General features: G+C 41.8%; 1 protein-coding gene across 3 annotated transcripts in view; it reads left to right on the top strand.

Annotated features, from left to right (window-relative positions):
* The window catches only part of crhr1 (corticotropin releasing hormone receptor 1), a 55077-nt gene that overhangs the window by 27664 nt on the left and 5723 nt on the right, over window positions 1-21690 (top strand). For 2 of the 3 annotated variants that reach the window (XM_028598699.1, XM_028598701.1), the window contains exons 5-9: window positions 1519-1625; window positions 2118-2238; window positions 13872-14025; window positions 15776-15836; window positions 16486-16558. In XM_028598699.1, coding sequence (XP_028454500.1) covers window positions 1519-1625; window positions 2118-2238; window positions 13872-14025; window positions 15776-15836; window positions 16486-16558 — 516 coding nt within the window. The remainder of the gene's footprint in view (window positions 1-1518; window positions 1626-2117; window positions 2239-13871; window positions 14026-15775; window positions 15837-16485; window positions 16559-21690) is intronic. The other variant, XM_028598700.1, reaches the window with a different exon arrangement.

The following is a 21690-nucleotide window of genomic DNA, read 5'->3' on the forward strand; positions in this document are numbered from 1 at the left end:
GGAGTCAGTGTTCAGCTGTCTGTCTGTCTGTCTGTCTGTGGAGTCCGTGTTCAGCTTCTCTTTAAACACAACTTTGTGATTTTCCTCAAAAGACAAGAGAACACTTTCAGAACCATAGAGAGATAATGTGTGTGTGTGTGTCTCTCTCTCTCTCTCTCTCTCTCTCTCTGTTTGTCTGTCCTTCCCTGAAAACGCTGCTGTAAGTCGTGTGTTATCTAGGTTTCTAGTGGCAGTGCCTTCTAGTGGCCGTAGTAGTTCTGATGAGATTGATGAGCAAATTGTCTGACTCTTCTGACTGTTGTGGACTTCATGTTCTGAGTGAACCAGAGTTTCAGACAGACTTTGTCAACATCTCTCATTTCAGGACAGACTCCTCGGTCACCATCAGGCAGACATGTTGGTGTTTGGAGGAATCTATGTGACATCAAAACCCACAACAACATTTTGCTGTGCCTGTCACTGTTTTCTTTTGGCCTGTCCCATATCTGTGTCTAAAAAGTTGGAGAAGCTATCATTAGATCTGAGAAGTCTCTGATCTACACAAACACAACTTCAGCTGCAACACAACCACCAGCTGAGCACAGCTGGACTGCACACACACACACACACACACACACACACACACACATATAAAAACACTAATCAGCAAACAGTTGAACCTGAAACAATCCATCTGGACCCTCACAGTGTGTGTGTGTGTGTGTGTGTGTGTGTCAGTGTGTGTGTCAGTGTGTGTGTTTGTGTGTGTGTGTGTGTGTGTGTGTGTGTGTGTGTGCGTGTGTCCACTTGTCAACACAATTAACGTCTCCCTGTCTTCCCCACTGAGAGAATCTGTCGCCTATTTCCTGCTCTCCTGTGATTGGACGGCAGAGTTGGCTGCCAGCCAATCAGAGAGCCATAATTAATGAGATAGAAAGATGTGTTTGCATGTGTGTGTGTGTGTATGTGTTTGTCCCTGTGTGTATGTGTGTGTGTGTCCCTGTGTTTGTTTGTGTGTATTTGTGTGTGTTTGTGTCCCTGTGTCTGTGTGTGTATGTGTGTGTGTGCTTGTCCCTGTGTGTATGTGTGTGTGTGTCCCTGTGTTTGTTTGTGTGTATTTGTGTGTGTTAGTGTGTGTGTGTGTGTGTGTGTGTGTGTGTGTCTCTCCCTCTGTGTGGTTGTGTGTCCCTGTGTTTTTGTGTCCCTGTGTGTGTTTGTCCCTGTGTGTGTTTGTCCCTGTGTGTGTGTGTGTGTGTGTGTGTGTGTGTGTGTGTGTGTGTGTGTGTGTGTGTGTGTGTGTGTGTGTGTGTGTGTGTGTGTGTGTGTGTGTTTACAGTCAGAGGAGGCAGAAGATTAAAGTAGAAACAGTTTGTTCTCCTGGTTTTGTGTCTGGTACTGTTTTCTTTTTGTTTAGTTTGCTCTGACTTTTATATGATAATGGTTTATAAACAGACTAAAGTAATTGCTGTGTGTGTGTGTGTGTGTGTGTGTGTGTGTGTGTGTGTGTGTGTGTGTGTGTGTGTGTGTGTGTGTGTTAAGAGGAAGACTAAGCTTCATTATCAGGTCGCTGTGATCATCAACTACCTCGGTCACTGTTTCTCTCTCGGGGCTCTGCTGCTCGCATTCACACTCTTCCTCAGACTCAGGTAACCTGTCTGTCTGTCTCTCTCTTGTTCTGTGTCTGTCTGTCTGTCTGTCTGTCTGTCTCTCTTTCTGTGTCTGTCTGTCTCTCTTTCTGTGTCTGTCTGTCTCTCTGTGTCCGTCTGTCTGTCTGTCTCTGTGTCTGTCTTTCTGTTTGTCTGTCTGTATCTCTCTCTGTCTCTCTGTCTGTCTGTCTGTCTGAAGAGATAACGTCAGATATTAATGTAATAAATACCTGCACCTTCTCTAACACAAATAATGTTTTAGTCACCTTCTTTCTCTTTTTCATCATTCCTGATGCATGCGATTAATACTCTTCCATCCAATTGGTCGACTTTTAATGTGAAAAAATACAGGTAGTGTTGATGCTCACTGTCTGTGTGTGTGTGTGTGTTTGTACCTGTGTGTGTGTGTGTGTGTGTGTGTGTGTGTGTGTGTGTGTGTGTGTGTGTGTGTGTGTGTGTGTGTGTGTGTGTGTGTGTGTGTGTGTGTTTCAGGAGTATTCGCTGTCTGAGGAACATCATCCACTGGAATCTGATCTCAGCGTTCATCCTGAGGAACGCAACCTGGTTCATTGTCCAGTTAACCATGAACCCTACTGTTACCGAGGGCAACCAGGTAACACACACACACACACACACACACACACACACACACACACACACAGACACACACACACACTCACAGACACAGGTACGGACACACACACACACACACACACACACACACACAGACAGACTTTGTGTCCCTGACGACGGTCACCATGGGGACCAGCTGATGATCTGTACTCTGAGGTGATGAAACTGAAATACAGACTCTTCAACTCTCAGAGCGCCCCCTGCTGGTCTAGAGGACATGTGATCAAACATTTTTTATTCAAAATGAAAAACTTTCAGTCTGCCAGCGGCTCACTGACTTTCAAACTCGGTTAATTAGCTGGATGCTCTCGCTGTTTGCTGTTCTATGGCGACTTGTTCTGTTTGTTTGTTTTCTAACGATTGTGTGTGACTACTAACATAGTTCATTGTCATTTTTAACTCGGCTCATATGTGATGACTCACCTCAGACTGACTGGGTTTCTGCTCATTCTGACGCTTTCTGGTCACTTTACGCGGGTGCTCTGTTTGGACTACCACCTCCGTTACAATCGGGAGTTCCTACTGCTACTCCAGGATACAGGAGGGGGGATCATGGACCCAGCTGGAACCTTGCCGCTGGAGATCATCAGGCATGGTCCTTCCAAGGGAGCCCAGGGGACAAGGCCAACAAGGGCGAGGAAAAGAGGCAGCCGCGGCGGGGTCCACCAGAGGCTCAAAAGAGAGCGCCACCGGAAGATCCCTCTCCCCTCAATAATCCTCGCCAATGTACAATCCCTCTGGAGCAAGGTGGATGAACTCCAAGCAAATGCCAGATTAGTATCGGACTACAGGAATGCCTGCCTTATTGCAGTGACTCAAACGTGGCTCAAGGAGCAGGATCTTGGTTTTGGAGTACTGTTGCGACTTGACAGGGACCCGGCAGCAACAGGAAAATCACTCAGTGGTGGTCTGTGCTTGTATGTCAATCAGACCCCTGACATCGAACTCATGTCTGTCTCTCTCCGTCCTTATTACTTGCCAAGAGAGTTTCCGCAAATATTTGTCACACTTGTATACATCCATCTGAGGGCGAACGCTGATATCGCATCAAGGCTAATAGTACAAACGGTGCAAAGGCTGCAAAGTATCGCCCCTGACGCGCCAAACTTTATAATAGGTGACTTTAACCACTGTAGGCTTGGAAAGTCGCTAAGTAACTTTTCCCAATATGGCACCTGCCCTGCAAGACATTTGAAATGTCTAAAGACTAAAGACTCACAGACTGAAGTGAGTGAGTGTGTGAGGCCACATGGGCTCAGATAGGTATAAATGGGATTGGGACAGCACTTCACGAGATCACATGTTACCTTGGCGACGTTTAATAACAAAGATGTTGCTGACACTTGCCGGTTTGGGAATTTTGAAGTTTCTTGCTTTCCACACGACCGAGGCTCAGGAGACGGCTGCCTTTTCCAACTTTTTTCAAACTCTTGTTTTACAAGCTGGACAACAGGTTGGTCCAAAAATGTATTTACAACTTTCTTATCATTTTTTTATCATCTCATCACCGTTTGATGTAGACCCTTGTGTGAGGTATCATTGAACTCAGCAGAGACTTCCTTATTCATTAGTGATTGTTTGCCCCGCCCCTCTGTGCTTAGCCATTCATTAGGGACCCGTTTATTGTTTATGTGAGGTATCAATGAACTCAGCAGAGACCCTTATTCATTGCTCATGGTTTGACCACCCCTGCCCCGCCCCTTTCATAAATGGGGACCCGTTTAAGGTAGAGTCTTATGTGAAGTATCAATGAACTCAGGCCCCGCCCCTTTTCACAGCTAATAAAATGTATGATGTAGAGTCTTGTGTGAGGTCTCGTTGACCTCGGCAGGGAGTTCCCTTTTCATTGGTGAGTGCCGCGCAAATGCACGGTCGCAAGGAGCAGCGTCGGCCGGTAACCCTGACGCGCACCAAGGCATTGAACTCATTGAACTCAGCAGAGACTTCCTTCTTCATTGGTGATGGTTTGGCCCGCCCCCTATGTTCAAGCCACGCCCCCTTTCATACATGCTGACCCATCTAAGGTAGAGTCTTGTGCGAGGGCCCGTCCATTGCTGCTCACAGCTTTAATTAATGTTTGTTATTTTTCAAGATTTACTCAGAAAGAGATTAATAAATTAGATGTGACGTAAACAAAATCTAACATACCATTACATATAGTATTTGTCTTTGTTCATAGGCTTACCAGCACACCCTGTATGCCAGAGTGAACCAACATATGCCAAGCTATTGGGGTGTATCTGGATGTGGAGAATGACATGAGGCCTTTCATGGCATTTTGAGCATGTTGAGTCAGAGGAGGGATCATGGATGGGGGCCAACGTTCAAAGTGTTGCTTTTTGTTTATTGGCTGGCCCCACGGTGTTTCATACTGTGGGGCCGCAAGGGCTTTCGATGTGCCCAAGTCCACAGTGTGCAGAATTGTGCACAGGGTGGCCTTTGACATTCGTAAGTGTAAGGGCAACGTTATCTCCTTCGCTACTGCTAACATGCTGGGGGACATTGGAAGGGCATTTGGCCAGCTAGTCCAGCATGACACCTTTAATAATGCTGTGGGGGCCATATATGGCTGCCACATTGGAATAAAACCCCCCAAGCACAAGTCAGTATGATTTTTTTAATCACAAGCAGTTTCATTCAGTGCAAGTTCAGGCCATATGTGACTCCTCTGGGAGGTTTATAGATATTTTCGTTGGTTATGGAGGTTCTTTTCACGATATGTGTGTTAAGAAATAGCCAAATGTATGTTCATTCTTTGTACCCCCCACCTGGTTATTTTCTTTTGGGAGATGGAGGCTACCCATGTCTCGAACACCCCATCACCATTATTACGTCCTACAGACACCCACTACAAGGGAGGATGCAGGAGTGCTTTACTGTGTGACATGACAGGGCCCGGTCGATTATTGAGAGGACCTTCGGAGTGATGAAGGCACGGTGGCGGAGTACCTTGTTCAAGGCACTGGAGGTTAAGCATGCATTTTGTTCAGAGATCATCCTGGCCTGTGCAGTCCTCCACAATATGTGCCTGAACTATGGGGATGTCCTGGAAGAGCCAGAGATCCAGCCTGAGGACCCTGCCCTCCCTGCTCCAGTTCAACAGTTCCAGGAGAGAAGTGGAGCCCACATCAGGGACAGGCTATGTGCCCAACAACCTGGGGCCATGTAAAGGCAGACATCAGTTCTGTGGCAGCCTGTTTTTTACATTTTGTATTCAAAAGTTTGGGGTTGAGTGAAATGCCCTTTTATGTTTTGCCATTTTGAGCAACCTTGTGTTGTGTTTAACCTTTTCTGTTCAATGATAAATATGGCATACTTTGGCTCATAAAGTTATGTATGACTATATTTCTGAGTTATGTGGTTGATGGATGCAACATTTTCCAGGAAGTGACATTTTCATAGAATATTCAGTAGTACACCCTCAAATATTCTTACAACAAAAGCTTAGAATCCACCTAATGCAAATCACAATTCAAACACAACATGCAGATGAGGGCCAACTCAACTTTTAATGAGCTTGAAATGAGAAACAACAAAAATGTTAAAAAAAAACAACCAAACCCATAGGGTTCATATAACAACTAAAGATGACATCATCAAAAACCTATTTTTGCTTCTTAAACAATTCCTCAAATATACCTATCAAAGTATCAATTTGCTGTTCCCTTCTCCTCTATCGCTCTTCCTCTCTGGCATCCAGCTCCATCTGTCTCCTTTCCTGCGTCTCTGCATAGACCTTTAAGTACTCCACAACTTCATTTTTTCTTTTCTTGGCCTTTGGGGTAGTGAATGGTGGTGCAGTAGAGGAGGTGGATGGCTGGACAGTAGCGGAGGTGTTGGGTGTGTCCCCATCAGGCTCTGAGTCCACTGCCGTGGAAATGATGTTCAGAGGCCTGGTGGAGTCTCTCTGCCCCAGAATGTCGTGCATTGCTGCAAAGAAAGACCAGGTACCAGGTGTTGCCCGTCCACCCTCTGTCCCTTCTCCAGTTCGTGGTAGGATCAGGTCCTGTGTAAAACAATTAAAGTTGTTTCACTTTCACACAAGCATATGTTAACACATGAAACATTTTGATAAATACTTATTAAGCAACTTGGATATTGTTAAAGACACCATCAGTGTTGAGTATACAAACACCCATAAAACAGCCCATGTGTTCCAGTAGCCCATTCACACAAGCTAATAATAAAAATTCACCCAATACTTTAAATTTTCCCATTTTCTTTTGGCTTGATATGGTGTGACAGTGTTCTCCATTCCCATTTCTTTTAAGATCTCTCTGTTGGGGCAAAAACAAGTAATTTGCCAACCATTTCATGACAATTAAAAACAAAGGTACAGAGGGATTTTTGTTACAGAAGCAGAGTAGCCAAGCCACACACACTGTAGTGCATGTGCCTTTAGCTTCACAAGTTATCCATTGCTAAGTTGTTGCCAGAATAGTTTTAGAAATTAACAAACTGTACTTACACGAAACCATCAGCAGATGCATATCTGTGTAACTGGATGAACTGCAGGGTTTGTTGTTCACTCCCTGATGGAAAATAACAGTTGTTAGAATTTAACATGCTAGATGACAGCTAAAAATTACTGGTCAGGGAGGCTACTTACATGAATATGTCTTTTTCTGGGACTGTTGTTATCTGGATTGGTTTAATCCATGTTAAAACGTGTTGTTGTTGTTGGTCAGAGGTGGAAAAAGTACCTGTCTGAAAAATTACTCAAGTAAAAGTAATAAGTAGTTCATTTAAAATGTACTTTAAGTAAAAGTTACTTAGTTACATTTAAAAAAAACTGTAAATCGGGGGATTTCTCCCATGTAGTGAAAATAGGACAAGGGGTCATAAATCCAAAACTATTTTGTTTTTAATTATATATATATATACAGACTTTGATTTAAACCGGACTGTTTCCAGTGAACGATTTCGTTTTTTATATATATATATATATATATATATATATATACATGTCACACGTGTTATTTAAGACCCTTAGAAAGGTATAATGTGCAATTTTAGTTCTGACCATCCCATAAAATGTTTTCAAACAATCAATTGAAAGTAAAAGTACCATACATTGTTAGTTCTGAGGGCCATCTTTCTTTTCTTCACAAACAAACCACAGTTATAATGCAAATCAAGGCCAAATCATGTGTTTTGACTCCATAAATGGGTTAGACCAAAAAACTGTTAATTATATTAATATAAACAGACCCGAATGTTCACAGCCCAGACTAGCAGCTAGCTTCTACACACCTAAATAGCCCATATGAGCTAATTAGATTTATGTGAATAAATTTAGCCAGTGTCCTACATACGTACCTACGGAAGGGGTGGGCAATTCATTTTCCCAAGGAGCCACATGAGAATCAGAGACTGTTGTGGAGGGCCGGACCAATAGGCTAAACTCAATTCTGCTCAATATTAATTTTATGTCAGGCGACACATTCTCAAACATCTCTTTTTTTCTCTGGGCATATTAGCGCTGCAGACTCCACCAAACACTCTTTAATAAACTCCCCTTCAGAAAATGGCTTACGGTTTTGGCAATTTTGTAGTTTGTCACAAAGCTGGTCCTGACTGCTGCATGCCTGGATGCATTGTTGCTTTTGCAGTGTAACTAGCAAAGCTTCAGGTGTCGGTGCCTCTGCATCAGTCAAGTCATTTTTTAGGGATAACAGCTCATTTACGTCCATGCTAACGTCTCCCACTAGTTCGCTGCTCGCCAACACATCCAGGTCAGACTGTTTTTTCTTACTCAGTAACGGATGGGATTTGTAATGTAGCGAAATACAATCCTTCACTCAAAATGTAATCAAGTACATTTTAAAATACCGATTTTACAGTTTTTCTCCACTGGTTTGGCTCATTTCTTGAAACAGAATTGACATTCTCAAAACAACATGGACAAACCTCCAAACCACTTGGCAATTGTTAACAACAGAATTGAATTTCTCATTAATTTCATCAAATTGCAAATGTCTTAGTACATGTCTCAATGTCTCAGTGCATCTTTGCAAATGATTACGTACAGGTAGCCTACATTTAGCACAATTTCCAAGTGAATAGATCTTGTTGATCTAAACTGATTGTTGATTCTCAGTCTAATGGTTGTTCTCTCCAACACGTGTCCGCGTCATTTCATTGTATAAGTCATCACATGCACAATAGTCTGTTCAATTGTCAAAATTAGTCAAGAACATAATACCATGAATACCATATATGAATCTCTTGGAACATTTGATAAATTGATTACAGCAATTGACAGTCAGGTGAAACTAGAGCTTGACTAACGAAGGAGGAGTTTCACACATCTCAGATGACCAATCAAACAGTATGTTCAGTTACCTGACAGGTGCTGTCCATGTTTGTGAATTCTGCCAAACATGTATATATAGAGCTTGACCATGCACGACCAGTACAATTTCTGAACATGGAGGCACCTGGCCAAGTAAATGAACAAGGGCAACTGCCTGCTCGAGGAAGAGGAAGAGGAAGAAGAAGAGGAGGAGGAGTAAGTGTGCATGGTGGTGGAATAGGGGGAAGAGGCCGAGGAGCACGAAGACACCATGCTGTCCCAGATGAAATTCGGGCCAAAATTATAGACCATGTCATCAACCATGGCCTCACAGTGGTGGAGGCAAGTCGCCCAGTGCAGCCTAATGTTCCTCGCTCTCCAGTCTCCTCCATCATCCAAACCTTTCACAGGGAAAACAGGTATGTAGTCAGTCAATGATGGAATTAGATGTTGTATAGGACAGGACACTGTGCATAGAGCAAGAAATATATTTACTCATTTACCTATTCATTTAGTGTGTGTGTGTGTGTGTGTGTGATAGGCCTACAGTAATATCTTACCTCAATGGGATGTTATAATACTAAAAATAACAAGAAATATACAGTATTGATGATACAGTTTACAGTAGTATTCCAGTCACTGTGCAGTGATGCATTAGAACTGTGGTAAAAACACAATACAATTACATTGGTAACTCATTCTGTAAGGAATACATAAGGTATACATTATGAATGGAGTGTTGTTCTTTGAATTCTATGTCTAGGATTGGACGACAACCTTGCACGGGTGGCAGAGGAAAACTTCTCAATGAACAACAAGAACAAGAGATCTGTAACATGGTGATTGCAAATAATGCCATCACATTGAGACAGAGCCATGCTGCAATCCTACAAGACAATGCCATATTCCAAAATGTCAACTCTATAAGCATCTCCACAATAGACTGGATATTGAAGAAGCATCAGATGATAATGATGCAAATTTACAGGGTACCATTTGAGAGGATCTCTGATAGAGTGAAAGAGCTGTGGTACCAGTATGTACATGTATGTGTCAGTTACTGGTTGTCCATCATTATAACCGTTTTACAATTAAGCAGTGGTTCCCAAAGTTTTTTGGCTTCAGTACCCACTTTATCTGATTTCTGAATCCAGGTAATCCAGGTATGAAAGTATTTGATTTATCTGACTTCAACATTTTGCATAAAAACTGCAGCTTACTGTATGATTCAATTATCATTATAATCCTTATTTTGAAGAATATAACATACAATAAGAAAAAGGGTCAAAGAGCTTCAATCAGTGCCTCCCATGTAAATGTATCTAATACTGTGGGTTTTACTGTAACATTTCAGTAAGTCTAGTCATTGATGATTTTCCCCCTCCCCTTTCTGTCAAATACCCCCTCTAGTACCTCTGCATAGGGGTACATGTACCCCAGGTTTGGAACCACTGGAGTAGTGGCCAGTAGTATATTGAACTTGTGGAGAACATAGAACATTCCTATGTAATTGTCTGTAACTGTAGTGTATGACTCTTCTGTATGACTGATTTGATGTAGAGAATAATGGCATTGGAAGGACACGAGACCCCTCACATCTTTGTGTTTGTGGATGAAGCTGGCTTCAACCTGGCCAAGGGCCGAAGACGTGGCCGTAATATTGTTGGCCATCAGGCCACGGTGGATGTCCCAGGCCTGCGAGGGGGCAATATAACTATGTGTGCTGCCATTTCTGAGAATGGTGTGGCCACTCACATCCCCAGTCTTGGCCCATACAATACACAGAAGCTCCTCATCTTCTTGGACCGCCTTCATTTTGATTTGATCCCTGAAAATGAGAGAGGTCTCGTAGGGCCTCAACTACCACAATATGTCATTGTATGGGAAATGTGATAATTTCCACCGTGCACCCGCTCATCAGGGCCTGGTTCACTACTCATCCAAGGATGGTCCTGGTGTTCCTACCACCTTACTCTCCTTTCCTCGATCCTATTGAGGAGTTCCTATTGAGAGTGTATGAGCATCGGGCTCAAGATCAGAGGTCCCTGCTCCATGCAATGGACGCTGCATGTGAGGATATTACAGGAGATCAGTGTAGGGGATGGTTGCAACATGCACGCCGTTTCTTCCCTCGTTGCATCGTAAGGGAGAATATACGCTGTGACGTGGACGAGAATCTGTGGCCAGACAGACAGCAGCGGTGGGACGGCCAGGAGGCTGAGGACGGTGGCCAGGAGAGGGAGGGGGAGGACAGCGACCAGTGAAAAACTGTTAGTTGTGAAACTCCAGCGTTATTTACAGCACTGTAGGCTACATATAATTGTCCTTGTTTTGTGTGTTTATATTACAGTATATTATGCTGTATACCTTTTCTTTTTACTCTGATGTATGGACATTACTTTATGTGTGTGAATAAAAATGGTTACAATTTCCTTGGCAGTATGAGTGCAATGTGTGATGTCAAACCTTGGAGGCTACTCTTACCCTAAAATCCTATTTTTTTTCTCAGTTTTATACACAATGGTATTCTGTTAGCTAGACAATAAAACAGTAGAGTAACCATTGTCAATGAAGGACTGGGCTAAGACTGAAAGGTGGACATGAGGGATATTTCAATGGTCCTCTGCCCTAGTGACAAAACATCTAAACATTTTGACTTGCAGTGCTTACACAATGCCAAAGGGACGAAGCATTTTGGGAAGAAATTTAGCTTTGACACATGAGTGAACTGTTTTGGGAGAGATATGAGCTTTTGCAGGTGAACCATGGTGTTGTGCCGAACCATCCAGGTTATTTTGGCAAAAGCAGAACGAGTGTTGAGAATGACCGGTCTGTTTCAAGAAATGAGCCAAAGCAATTGAGAAGGATCTTTGCCATTTCCGTGGCACTGACTCTTTATATGGCAGAGTAATTTAGATTTGAAGCACGAGTGAACAGTTTTGGGAGAGATATGAGCTTTTGCAAGTGAGCCATAGTGTTGTGATGAACTGTAAGACTGTTTTGACAAATGATCTTAGAGTTTTGAGAATGTAATTTCTGTTTCAAGAAATGAGCCAAACCAATGGAGAAAAACTATAAAAACTACTTGAAAAATACAAAATACACAACAAAACTACTCAATACAGTAACGTGAGTAAATGTATTTTGTTACTTTCCACCTCTGTTGTTGGTTGCTGCTGGCGTTCGTCCGTTCCATGGTTGTGCTGTTGTTTACCTTTGTAATTTCCGGATTTCCCTATGGTCTCCGCGGTAAACGTCACAACGCTTTGAACTGTGACTAATTCCCTTTGGTGAAGTCTGCATCGATGCAGACTCACAGAAAAGGCTCGGTAAGTGTGTACTCAAACCATCAAGCCCTTTGAAATTCGACATTGGGACAATCCTAAGCCCTTACAAATTTTGCGAGAATGCGCACCAAAGTCTGTGAGTCTGGACTTTGGGATTAGGCCAATGTGAAGTTGATGATAGGTTTACAATTCAATCATAAATAAAACCTCTCCTTTGATGGCCAGACAGATTCTGAGCTTGCAGATTAATTGAATATTTTCTATAATTGCTTCAATATTTACGACTTCACCAAGGAATTGTCTGCGTTCAGGGAACCATGGGGACAACAAAATGTTGCTATCACTATTGATAAGGACAGAGTTCACAAAATTCTTAGGGGGGTGAAGGAAAGGAAGAGCCCTGGTCCAGACAATATTGTTGGCCACCTCCTCAAAAGCTGTGCAGAGCCACTGTCTGACATACTTGCCTTTATAGTCAATAAGTCCCTTCAATCACACGGGTCACACATCTCTGGAAAGAGTCAGTGATTGTGCCTGTGCCTGAGACCAAAGCACCTAAATCACTTCATGATTTTAAACCAGTGGCCCTCACTTCCCTCATTATGAAAGCTTTTGAAAAAAATGATCAAACAGGAGATTTTAGCAATAACACAGCCACAACTCGACCCCTTACAATTTAATCTGCTCAACACAGTTTTTAACCACCTGGAAGGGGCAAAGCAATTTGTACGACTTACGACGAGCTTTTAATTGTATTCAACCCCACATTTTAGCAAACAGGCTTTTAAAGACCCACAACATCAACCCATGGCTAGTAGCCTGGCTAGTTGACTTCTTAACCTCTTTTATCTTCTACTGGCTCCCCCCAAGGATGTGTCTTCTCGACTCTCCTTTTTGTTTTATACACAAATGAATTCTGTTCACAATATGATGGAAGACAGGTTTTTAAATGTGCAGTTGACTCAGTCATTGTGTCTCTTCTAAATGAAAGCGTGATTGACCATGGACCAATAGTGAAGGATTTTAATGATTGGTGTAAGTGTTCCTTTTTAAACATAAATGTCTCCAAGACTAAATAATTAATTATTGATTTTAGTGCCCCCCTCTTCCCCCCACTATCATTGATCGCCAACCTTTTGAGACAGTACAAGTACCTTGGCACAATAATTGATAGCAAGCTATGTTTTGAACCACACACTGATGCTGTTTGTGCCAAAGCCCATCAGCGTATGTACTTTTATTGTAAACTGAGGAATTTTAACATTGACCCCACTTTTATGAGAATGATTTATTGAGTCTGTTTTATCTGCTGATTTGGTTCTCTGTCCACAAAAAACGACTAGACAGTACAGTCAGGACATGTGACGAGATTGCAGGCATCACCTTCCCCACTCTGTCCCACATGTACCCCAACAGAGTGGCAAAGAAGGCTCAATCCATTGCTGCTGACCATAGCCCCCCCTTGTCGTGCCATTTTAAGCTACTTCCCTCAGGCCATAGGTACTCTATGCCCAGATGCAGGTCCAATAGACTACGGCTGGTGGAATGTCAGACATTGACCTTAATGGCTGTGACTCTGTCTGTCTCTCTTTCTCTCTTTCCTCTTTGCCTGTGTCTCTTTCTTTCTTTCCTCTTTGCCTGTGTCTCTTTCTTTCTTTCCTCTTTGCCTGTGTCTCTTTCTTTCTTTCCTCTTTGCCTGTGTCTCTTTCTTTCTTTCCTCTTTGCCTGTGTCTCTTTCTTTCTTTCCTCTTTGCCTGTGTTTCTTTCTCTCTTTCCTCTTTGCCTGTGTTTCTTTCTCTCTTTCCTCTTTGCCTGTGTTTCTTTCTTTCTTTCCTCTTTGCCTGTGTTTCTTTCCTCTCCGCCTGCATCTTCTTGCATTTGTCACCCTGGCTACCTGAATGAGTTGTGCTGCCCTCTCTCTCCTTTCTCCTTTCTCTTCTCTCTTCTCTCCTGTCTCCTGTCTCCTGTATCTCCTCTCTCCAGGTGTTAGGGTTAGTAAATCGTTAACTAACCCATGTATTCTCTCTCCAGGTGTGGTGCCGGCTGGTGACGGCAGCGTATAATTATTTCCACGTGACAAACTTCTTCTGGATGTTTGGGGAAGGCTGTTATCTGCACACTGCCGTCGTCCTCACCTACTCCACCGACAAACTCAGGAAGTGGATGTTCATCTGCATCGGCTGGGGTCAGATCACCTGATTCACCTGTCCACAAATTTACCTGTCTAATGATTCACCTCTCTGTCTCTCTGTCAGTCTGTCTGTCTGCCTGTTGGTCTGTCTCTCTGTCTGTCTGTCTGCCTTTCTGCCTATCTGTCTGTCTGTCTGTCTAACCTGTCTGTCTGTCTCTCTGTCTGTGTGTCTGTCTCTCTGTCTAATCTGTCTGTCTCTCTGCCTGTCGGTCTGTCTCTCTGTCTCTCTGTCTGTCTGTCTGCCTGTTGGTCTGTCTCTCTGTCTCTCTGTCGGTCTGTCTCTCTGTCTGTCTGTCTGCCTTTCTGCCTATCTGTCTGTCTGTCTGTCTAACCTGTCTGTCTGTCTCTCTGTCTGTGTGTCTGTCTCTCTGTCTAATCTGTCTGTCTCTCTGCCTGTCGGTCTGTCTCTCTGTCTGTCTGTCTGCCTGTTGGTCTGTCTCTCTGTCTCTCTGTCGGTCTGTCTGTCTGTCTGTCTGTCTGCCTTTCTACCTATCTGTCTGCCTATCTGTCTGTCTATATGTCTAACCTGTCTGTCTGTCTCTCTGTGTGTCTGTCTCTCTGTTTAATCTGTCTGTCTCTCTGCCTGTCTGCCTGTCTGCCTGTCTGTCTAACCTGTCTGTCTGTCTGTCCCTCTGTCTGTCCCTCTGTCTGTGCCTGTCTGCCTGTTGGTCTGTCTCTCTGTCTGTCTGTCTGTCTGTCTTTCTGCCTATATGTCTACCTTTCTGTCTGCCTGTGTCTGTCTGTCTGTCTGTCTCTCTGTCTGTCTAACCTGTCTGTCTGTCCCTCTGTCTGTGTGTATGTCTGTGTCTCTGTCTCTCTGTCTAATCTGTCTGTCTCTCTGTCTAACCTGTCTGTCTCTTTGTCTAACCTGTCTCTCTGTCCAACCTGTCTGTCTAACCTGTCTCTCTGTCCAACCTGTCTGTCTCTCTGTCTAACCTGTCTGTCTCTCTGTCTAACCTGTCTGTCTGCCTGTTGGTCTGTCTCTCTGTCTGTCTGTCTGCCTGTCTGCCTGTTGGTCTGTCTCTCTGTCTGTCTGCCTATGTGTCTGTCTGTCTGTCTAACCTGTCTGTCTGTCTCTCTGTGTGTCTGTCTCTCTGTCTAATCTGTCTGTCTCTCTGCCTGTTGGTCTGTCTCTCTGTCTGTCTGTCTGTCTGTCTGCCTTTCTGCCTATCTGTCTGCCTGTCTGTCTAACCTGTCTGTCTGTCTCTCTGTCTGTGTGTCTGTCTCTCTGTCTAATCTGTGTGTCTCTCTGCCTGTCTGCCTGTCGGTCTGTCTCTCTGTCGGTCGGTCTGTCTGTCTGTCTGCCTTTCTGCCTATATGTCTACCTATCTGTCTGTCTTTCTGTCTGTCTGTCTAACCTGTCTGTCTGTCCCTCTGTCTGTGTCTCTGTCTCTCTGTCTAATCTGTCTGTCTCTCTGTCTAACCTGTCTGTCTCTTTGTCTAACCTGTCTCTCTGTCCAACCTGTCTGTCTAACCTGTCTCTCTGTCCAACCTGTCTGTCTCTCTGTCTAACCTGTCTGTCTCTCTGTCTAACCTGTCTCTCTGTCTGTCTGCCTGTCTCTATGTCTCTCTGTCTGTCTGCCTATCTGTCTGTCTCTCTGTCTAACCTGTCTCTCTGTCTGTCTGCCTGTCTCTATGTCTCTCTGTCTCTCTGTCTGTCTGCCTATCTGTCTGTCTCTCTGTCTAACCTGTCTGTCTCTCTGTCTAACTTGTCTCTCTGTCTAACCTGTCTGTCTGTCTACAGGTATTCCCTTTCCGATCATCGTGGCCTGGGCTTTCGGGAAGCTTTACTACGACAACGAGAAGTGAGTGAGCTGCTGACTGACTTTCTAACATAGTGTATGTTGGTATAGTCTCCCTTTGCCAGACCTTCCTACACAGAGCTGTGGAGGAGGGTCTGAGTCCACACAGCATTCCTGGATTGGGAGAAAATCCTGCTCTGGTTTATTGGCATTTCTTTAAACCAATCACAATCATCTTGGGCGGTGCTAAGTGCCGGCCAGAGCCCCGGTGTCTCTGCTAAACGGTCTCCGGAAGGAACTTGTTTTGGTGGAACATGTGTACGTTCAAAAGTAGTTTTAGTTGTGCAACAGAAAACTCCGATTGGACAGACAGTCTAGCTAGCTGTCTGGATTTACCCTGCAGAGATCTGAGGAGCAGTTAACCATAGTCCTCACAAATCCACCGGAGGTTAGAACACCAACACAGAGACAGAGGGAGGGGACGGATATCCGGGGGCACCGGAACAATCTCTGAAGTGGAACGTCGTGGATGTAGACTATGTTAGATGGAACTTCTCTGGGTTTCTCTCTGAGTGTGTGTGCAGGGGGGTTATCTTACATTATTGTCTCTGTTTTTATAATGTGAAGTACTTTGTGTTACATGACTTTTATATGAAAAGTGCTATACAATTGATTGAGGGGATCTGATTGGTGGTTGTATTTTGATTGACAGGTGCTGGTTTGGAAAGAAGGCGGGAGTTTACACTGACTACATCTACCAAGGCCCTATGATCCTCGTCCTGCTGGTACGAGGAAAACGTCACAATGATTTAGGAAAAAGTATCTTCTGACTAAATGTCAACATTTTCATGAAAAAATGCAGAAGTTCTGACAACTATCACTAGTTTACTTTATATACTGAAGTAAGGTTTTTCTTGGAGAAAAAGTCAACTATTAAAGTATTCAAAGGCGAATATATTTAGGGTTTGAACCTTAAAAACTATTTATCTCACATGGTCACATCCAGTCCACCTTAAACGCTGAGTGGGAACAGGTCAAAGCCTTAAATAGAGCTGTTGAGATAGAAACATGTGGTAACACTTTATAATACCTATCCATAATTCATCATTTATTAAGCATTAGTTAACTATTAGTTAATGGTTTGTTCATTATTACTTATTAATTGTTCATACATAGTTCATCATGAGTAAAGTATTTGTTCACACAATTATAAATGGTTTGTTCATAGTAAATAAGCCTATTAGTTAATGTTTTTTTCATCATTATTAATTAATTGTTCTTACATAATTCATCATCAGTAAAGCATTTATTCACATAGTTATAAATGGTTTGTTCATAGTAAATAAGCCTATCTTGAAAAATATGTTTGTAAGTACATGATTTATACTTAACAAATAATGAAACAACCATTTATAAATGAAATAATTTTCCCATTATAAACCAGTTACTAACTATTGCTAAATGCTTTGTTCATCATTTGTAAAGCACTGCTCCTATGTTAATTCTCATGAATGAAGCATTTGTATACACACTCATAAATGGTTTGTTCATAGTAAATAAGGCTCTTGGAAGTTATGTTCATAAATAGAAGTTTGACACTTTCTAAGTATTGCAAAAACCATTAGTAAATTAAATAATTTTCCCTTTATAAACTATCTACAAACTAGTAGTAATTTATTTGTTTATCATTTGTAAAGCATAGTTCCTACATTCATTCTAATCAGTAAAGCATTTGTAAATGCAGTTAGTAAATGGTTGGTCCATAGTAAGTAAGCCCATGTAAAATGTTTATCAGTATATTTTTTAATAATTCCTACATGATGCATTAACCATTTGTAGATTAAGTAATTTTACCATTATCAACTAGGTACTCAGGAACGTAAACGGTTGTTTATAACTAGGAAGTTAATGATTAACAGACTATCTAGACCTACATTTGTTCATGTCTTAAATAAAATGTTATGATTTAGAAAAAGGCCTAAACTAATAGCTTGGGTGTTAACACATGTGTTACAAATACTTACCAATAATGTAATCCATGTTTAACTCATGAGTTACTACTGGTTAGTTAAGTATACTGTGTGAGCCCATCTAAAGTGAGTACTTTCTATGCTTTACAAACCATTTATAAATGAGTTCCAAAGGCTAACAGAACCTGGACACACACATGTATTGCTCTATTTGGACATGCCTTCAGAAATATGCCTATGGATATTTAGTGTTAATACATCTTTAACAAGCACTTACCAACACATCAATCCATGATTAACTCATGAGTTACTACTGGTTAGTTAAGTATACTGTGTGAGCCCATCTAAAGTGAGCACTTTCTATGCTTTACAAAGCATTTATAAATGAGTTGCAAAGGCTAGCAGATACAACAGAGATACAAGTAAAAAAAGTATTTGTAACCCTTATTACGATGTAGTAAGAATGTACATTTATGAAATAGCTCGTAGTAGTGTTATGTAGTTGATATCAATGTGAATTTGGACCAGAACCAGAAGAAAACTAGATTGTTAAGAGCCAGAGAATTGAACATCAATAAAGAGACTAGGAAACCAGGATAAAGTTTGAGAAGAGTATTAATATACACAGAAACATGGCATACACATATAGAGATAAAACACAGGTATGAAAAATAACAACTAAAATAATAAAGTGCGCTCATAAAATAAACCCTTTTCAGTTCTATGAGCTGAATTGTTCTTTGATGACAAGAGTTCAGAGATGTTCAACGTTGGGGCCCATATGAGTTTGGTTTCTGTTTGTCCTACCACCATGAAGAAGGAATCCAGGGCAATCTGTATAAGTTCTGAGTCTCGATCCTGTAGCTCCCCACCCAGCCCACTGAACTGGGAATCTCTAACCCCTGGAAGACTCTGGGATCTGAAGAGTCGATGTGATCCAATATCCCTCTCTGGACTGGACCTCCTGTCGTGGCGCTTCTCAAATCTCCACTTCCTCCACCTGTAGATAAGGCCAAATCAGTTCTCTCAATTACTATTCAGTAATAAAATCAATTGCTTAGGCTACAATGAAAATAAAATGAGGTGATATTTCATAACCCATATTGAAATATCTAAATCTCTATTCAGTTGTACAACCGTTCTTAAATTTCTTCTCTTAAGTATCAAAAGTATATAAATCCCTTTCAGGTATCAAAAGTACATTTATATTATTTTGTAACCTTTATACAAAAAATACATTTCTAATTCAAGTTTTATGGAACCTACCTTAGTAACATTAACACTATTCTTAATATAATTGCATAAATTGCATGTAAACATCTCTCAAATTGTATTATTTTCCCATAACTTAAGCTACAGTGTTGTAATTTAGAGGCATTAAGACATGCGTGCTTATTTATCCCTCCCTGCACAGGTAACAGTAGAAAGAATGCCAGGGCTTGACATGAACTTTTTGAGGCACTTGTCCTTGGGACAAGTACATTTACGTTTCACTTGTCCATGAACAAAAGTCACTTGTCCGGGTAAAGATTAATCATTTTATAATTTTTTTTGTGTTTTGCTAATGCAGAATTTGAAGAAACCATTGAAAGCATCCAAACACTATCAACATTAATACAATTCAGTTTAAACAGTAGAAACAAATGTGTCCCAAGAATAGATTTCCCCTTCAACAAGAAAAAAGGATCTCCAGACTCATAATACAAAGTTATACTTTGCACGCCGGTGTGCAGAAGTTAATATATTGAGATTCTAAGTGAATATTTTAAAATTTCTCATTACTTTCAGATTCCTAGTCAATATTCTAAGTTACTATGTCAATATATTGAGATATTTAGAGATATTGAGTCAATATATTGAGATTGTAAGTCAATATTTTGAATGTTCTCATTGCTTTGAGATTCTTAGTCAATATTCTGAGTTACTAAGTCAATATATTGAGATACTGAACCAATATGTTGAGTTATTAAGTCAATATATTACGATACTAAGCCAATATATTGAGATTAAGTCAATATTTTATAGTTTCTCATTACTTTGATATTCTTTGTTTATATTCTGAGATACTGAGTCAATATATTGAGATACTAATTCAATATTTTGACCAGAGGTAGTGGTGACTTGAACTTATACTATATCTAAAATAATTTTGTAGACATAACAATGGATTTTGCCACTAAATGTTGGTGTCAACGTGTTTTTTTCTTTTCTTTCTACAATTCCACTTACCAAGGGATCCTTTAAAAAGGTGTAGCTACTTTACAGTTGATTATTACCTGATACTTAATCCGCTACAAACGAGTAGCGGAGCAGCTAGTAACGTTACGAGGCAGAGAGCCAGCCGTCAAGAGTCAAATTAACTTCATGCTTCATCCGCACAAAGCACACTTCTATCGCCACGAGTGACAGCTTTATTCGGCTCGTTTTCTGTGAACGATGTGGGGACGGATTAACGTTAAAGCGTAGTTAGCATGCTAACGTTAGCTAACTAACACCGGCTGCCTGGCTTGCTGGTTCCGCGGTGCTTTCTTGCTGTATCTCTTACAGAGAAGGAGCTGAACAGTGGGCTGGGTCTAACATCAGCGGTCCGCTCTCCCGCTGCTGCTGGGTCTAACGTTAGTTAATGTATTTGTTTCAAATCGGTAAAGTAAAATCTGTAACATAAACGGAATGAGTGGCACATAATAACGTATATAATGCTTCATCCACACAAAGCACATTGCTATCGCCACGAGTGACTTCTGTTTTCAGCTTGTTTTCTGTGAACGATGTGGCGAGGAGGTAACGTTAAGGTGGAGTTAGCAAGCTAACACCGGCTAGCTCGCCGTGCTTTCATGCTGCTTTGCTTTCGGAGAATGCGCTGAACAGCGGGCTGGGTCTAACGTTAGCGGCCCGCCGACCCGCTGCCCGGGATTGTGGGGTAAAATATGTATTTGTTTCAATTCTGTAACATTGACGAAATGAGTGGCATTTTGATTTGTTTGAGTTTTAACTTGTCCAGTGGGGCAAGTAAATTTCTCTTCCACTTGTCCTACAAAAAATCCACTTGTCCCGGACAAGCGGACAAGCCTTAATGTCGAGCCCTGAATGCCAATAGATAGAATCATTAGCCTTTTCACAGGCAATACACAGTACTCTGCTAGCCTTTTGTGGCTAATTACCCTATTAGCATATGAAAACAGCATCTTAGCTAACCCGTTAGCTTTGCACTATTAGCAATAGACAGTATTAGCACCGTTCTGTTAATACATCCATGATTAGCCCCGATTAGCATGGATGCTAGCGAACTCAAGGCATAGCTAGTGTTAAGGAATGACTCACCATTTTAATGGAATTCACTGCCTTTAACTCCGTGACGACAGTGGATTCAGACACAGCTCTCTTTCGTTCTATTCACAACAAGGCATAGCCAGTATTAGATAGGATTTAATTCAATAAATGTCGTTCTTTTTCTCTTATCGAGTGAACAACAACAGGCTTATACGACGTCACGTTCCGATGCAGCGCCTAAGGGACGTGAGGAGACGTAAATATAGAGCTCAACAAACAAGCCTAGTTGATAGCTGATTGGTCAACTCACAGACCCAAGTTCACCCATTGGCTTATTTACAAGCCCATCAAAGTTAACAATAATGACACCCCTATATTATTTTATTTTATTTTGAGACATTCGTTTTGTTTTCCAAGTTATTAAAATATGGTCAAAAATAGTTGTAAGAGATATGGGAGAAAATAGTGGAAAATGATTTAACTTTCACTTAGCTTTGATGGGCTTGTAAATAAGCCAATGGGTGAACTCGGGTCCGTGACCTGACCAATCAGCTATCAACTAGGCTACGTCAGATCTCTAGATTTACGTCTCCTCACGTCCCTTTTGGCGCTACATCGGAACGTAGGCAGCCGTTATTCACTCGGTAAGAGAAAAAGAACAAAATGTATTGAATTAA

Source organism: Perca flavescens, chromosome 15, assembly GCF_004354835.1.
Source record: "Perca flavescens isolate YP-PL-M2 chromosome 15, PFLA_1.0, whole genome shotgun sequence".
NCBI classification, from domain to species: Eukaryota; Metazoa; Chordata; class Actinopteri; order Perciformes; family Percidae; genus Perca; species Perca flavescens.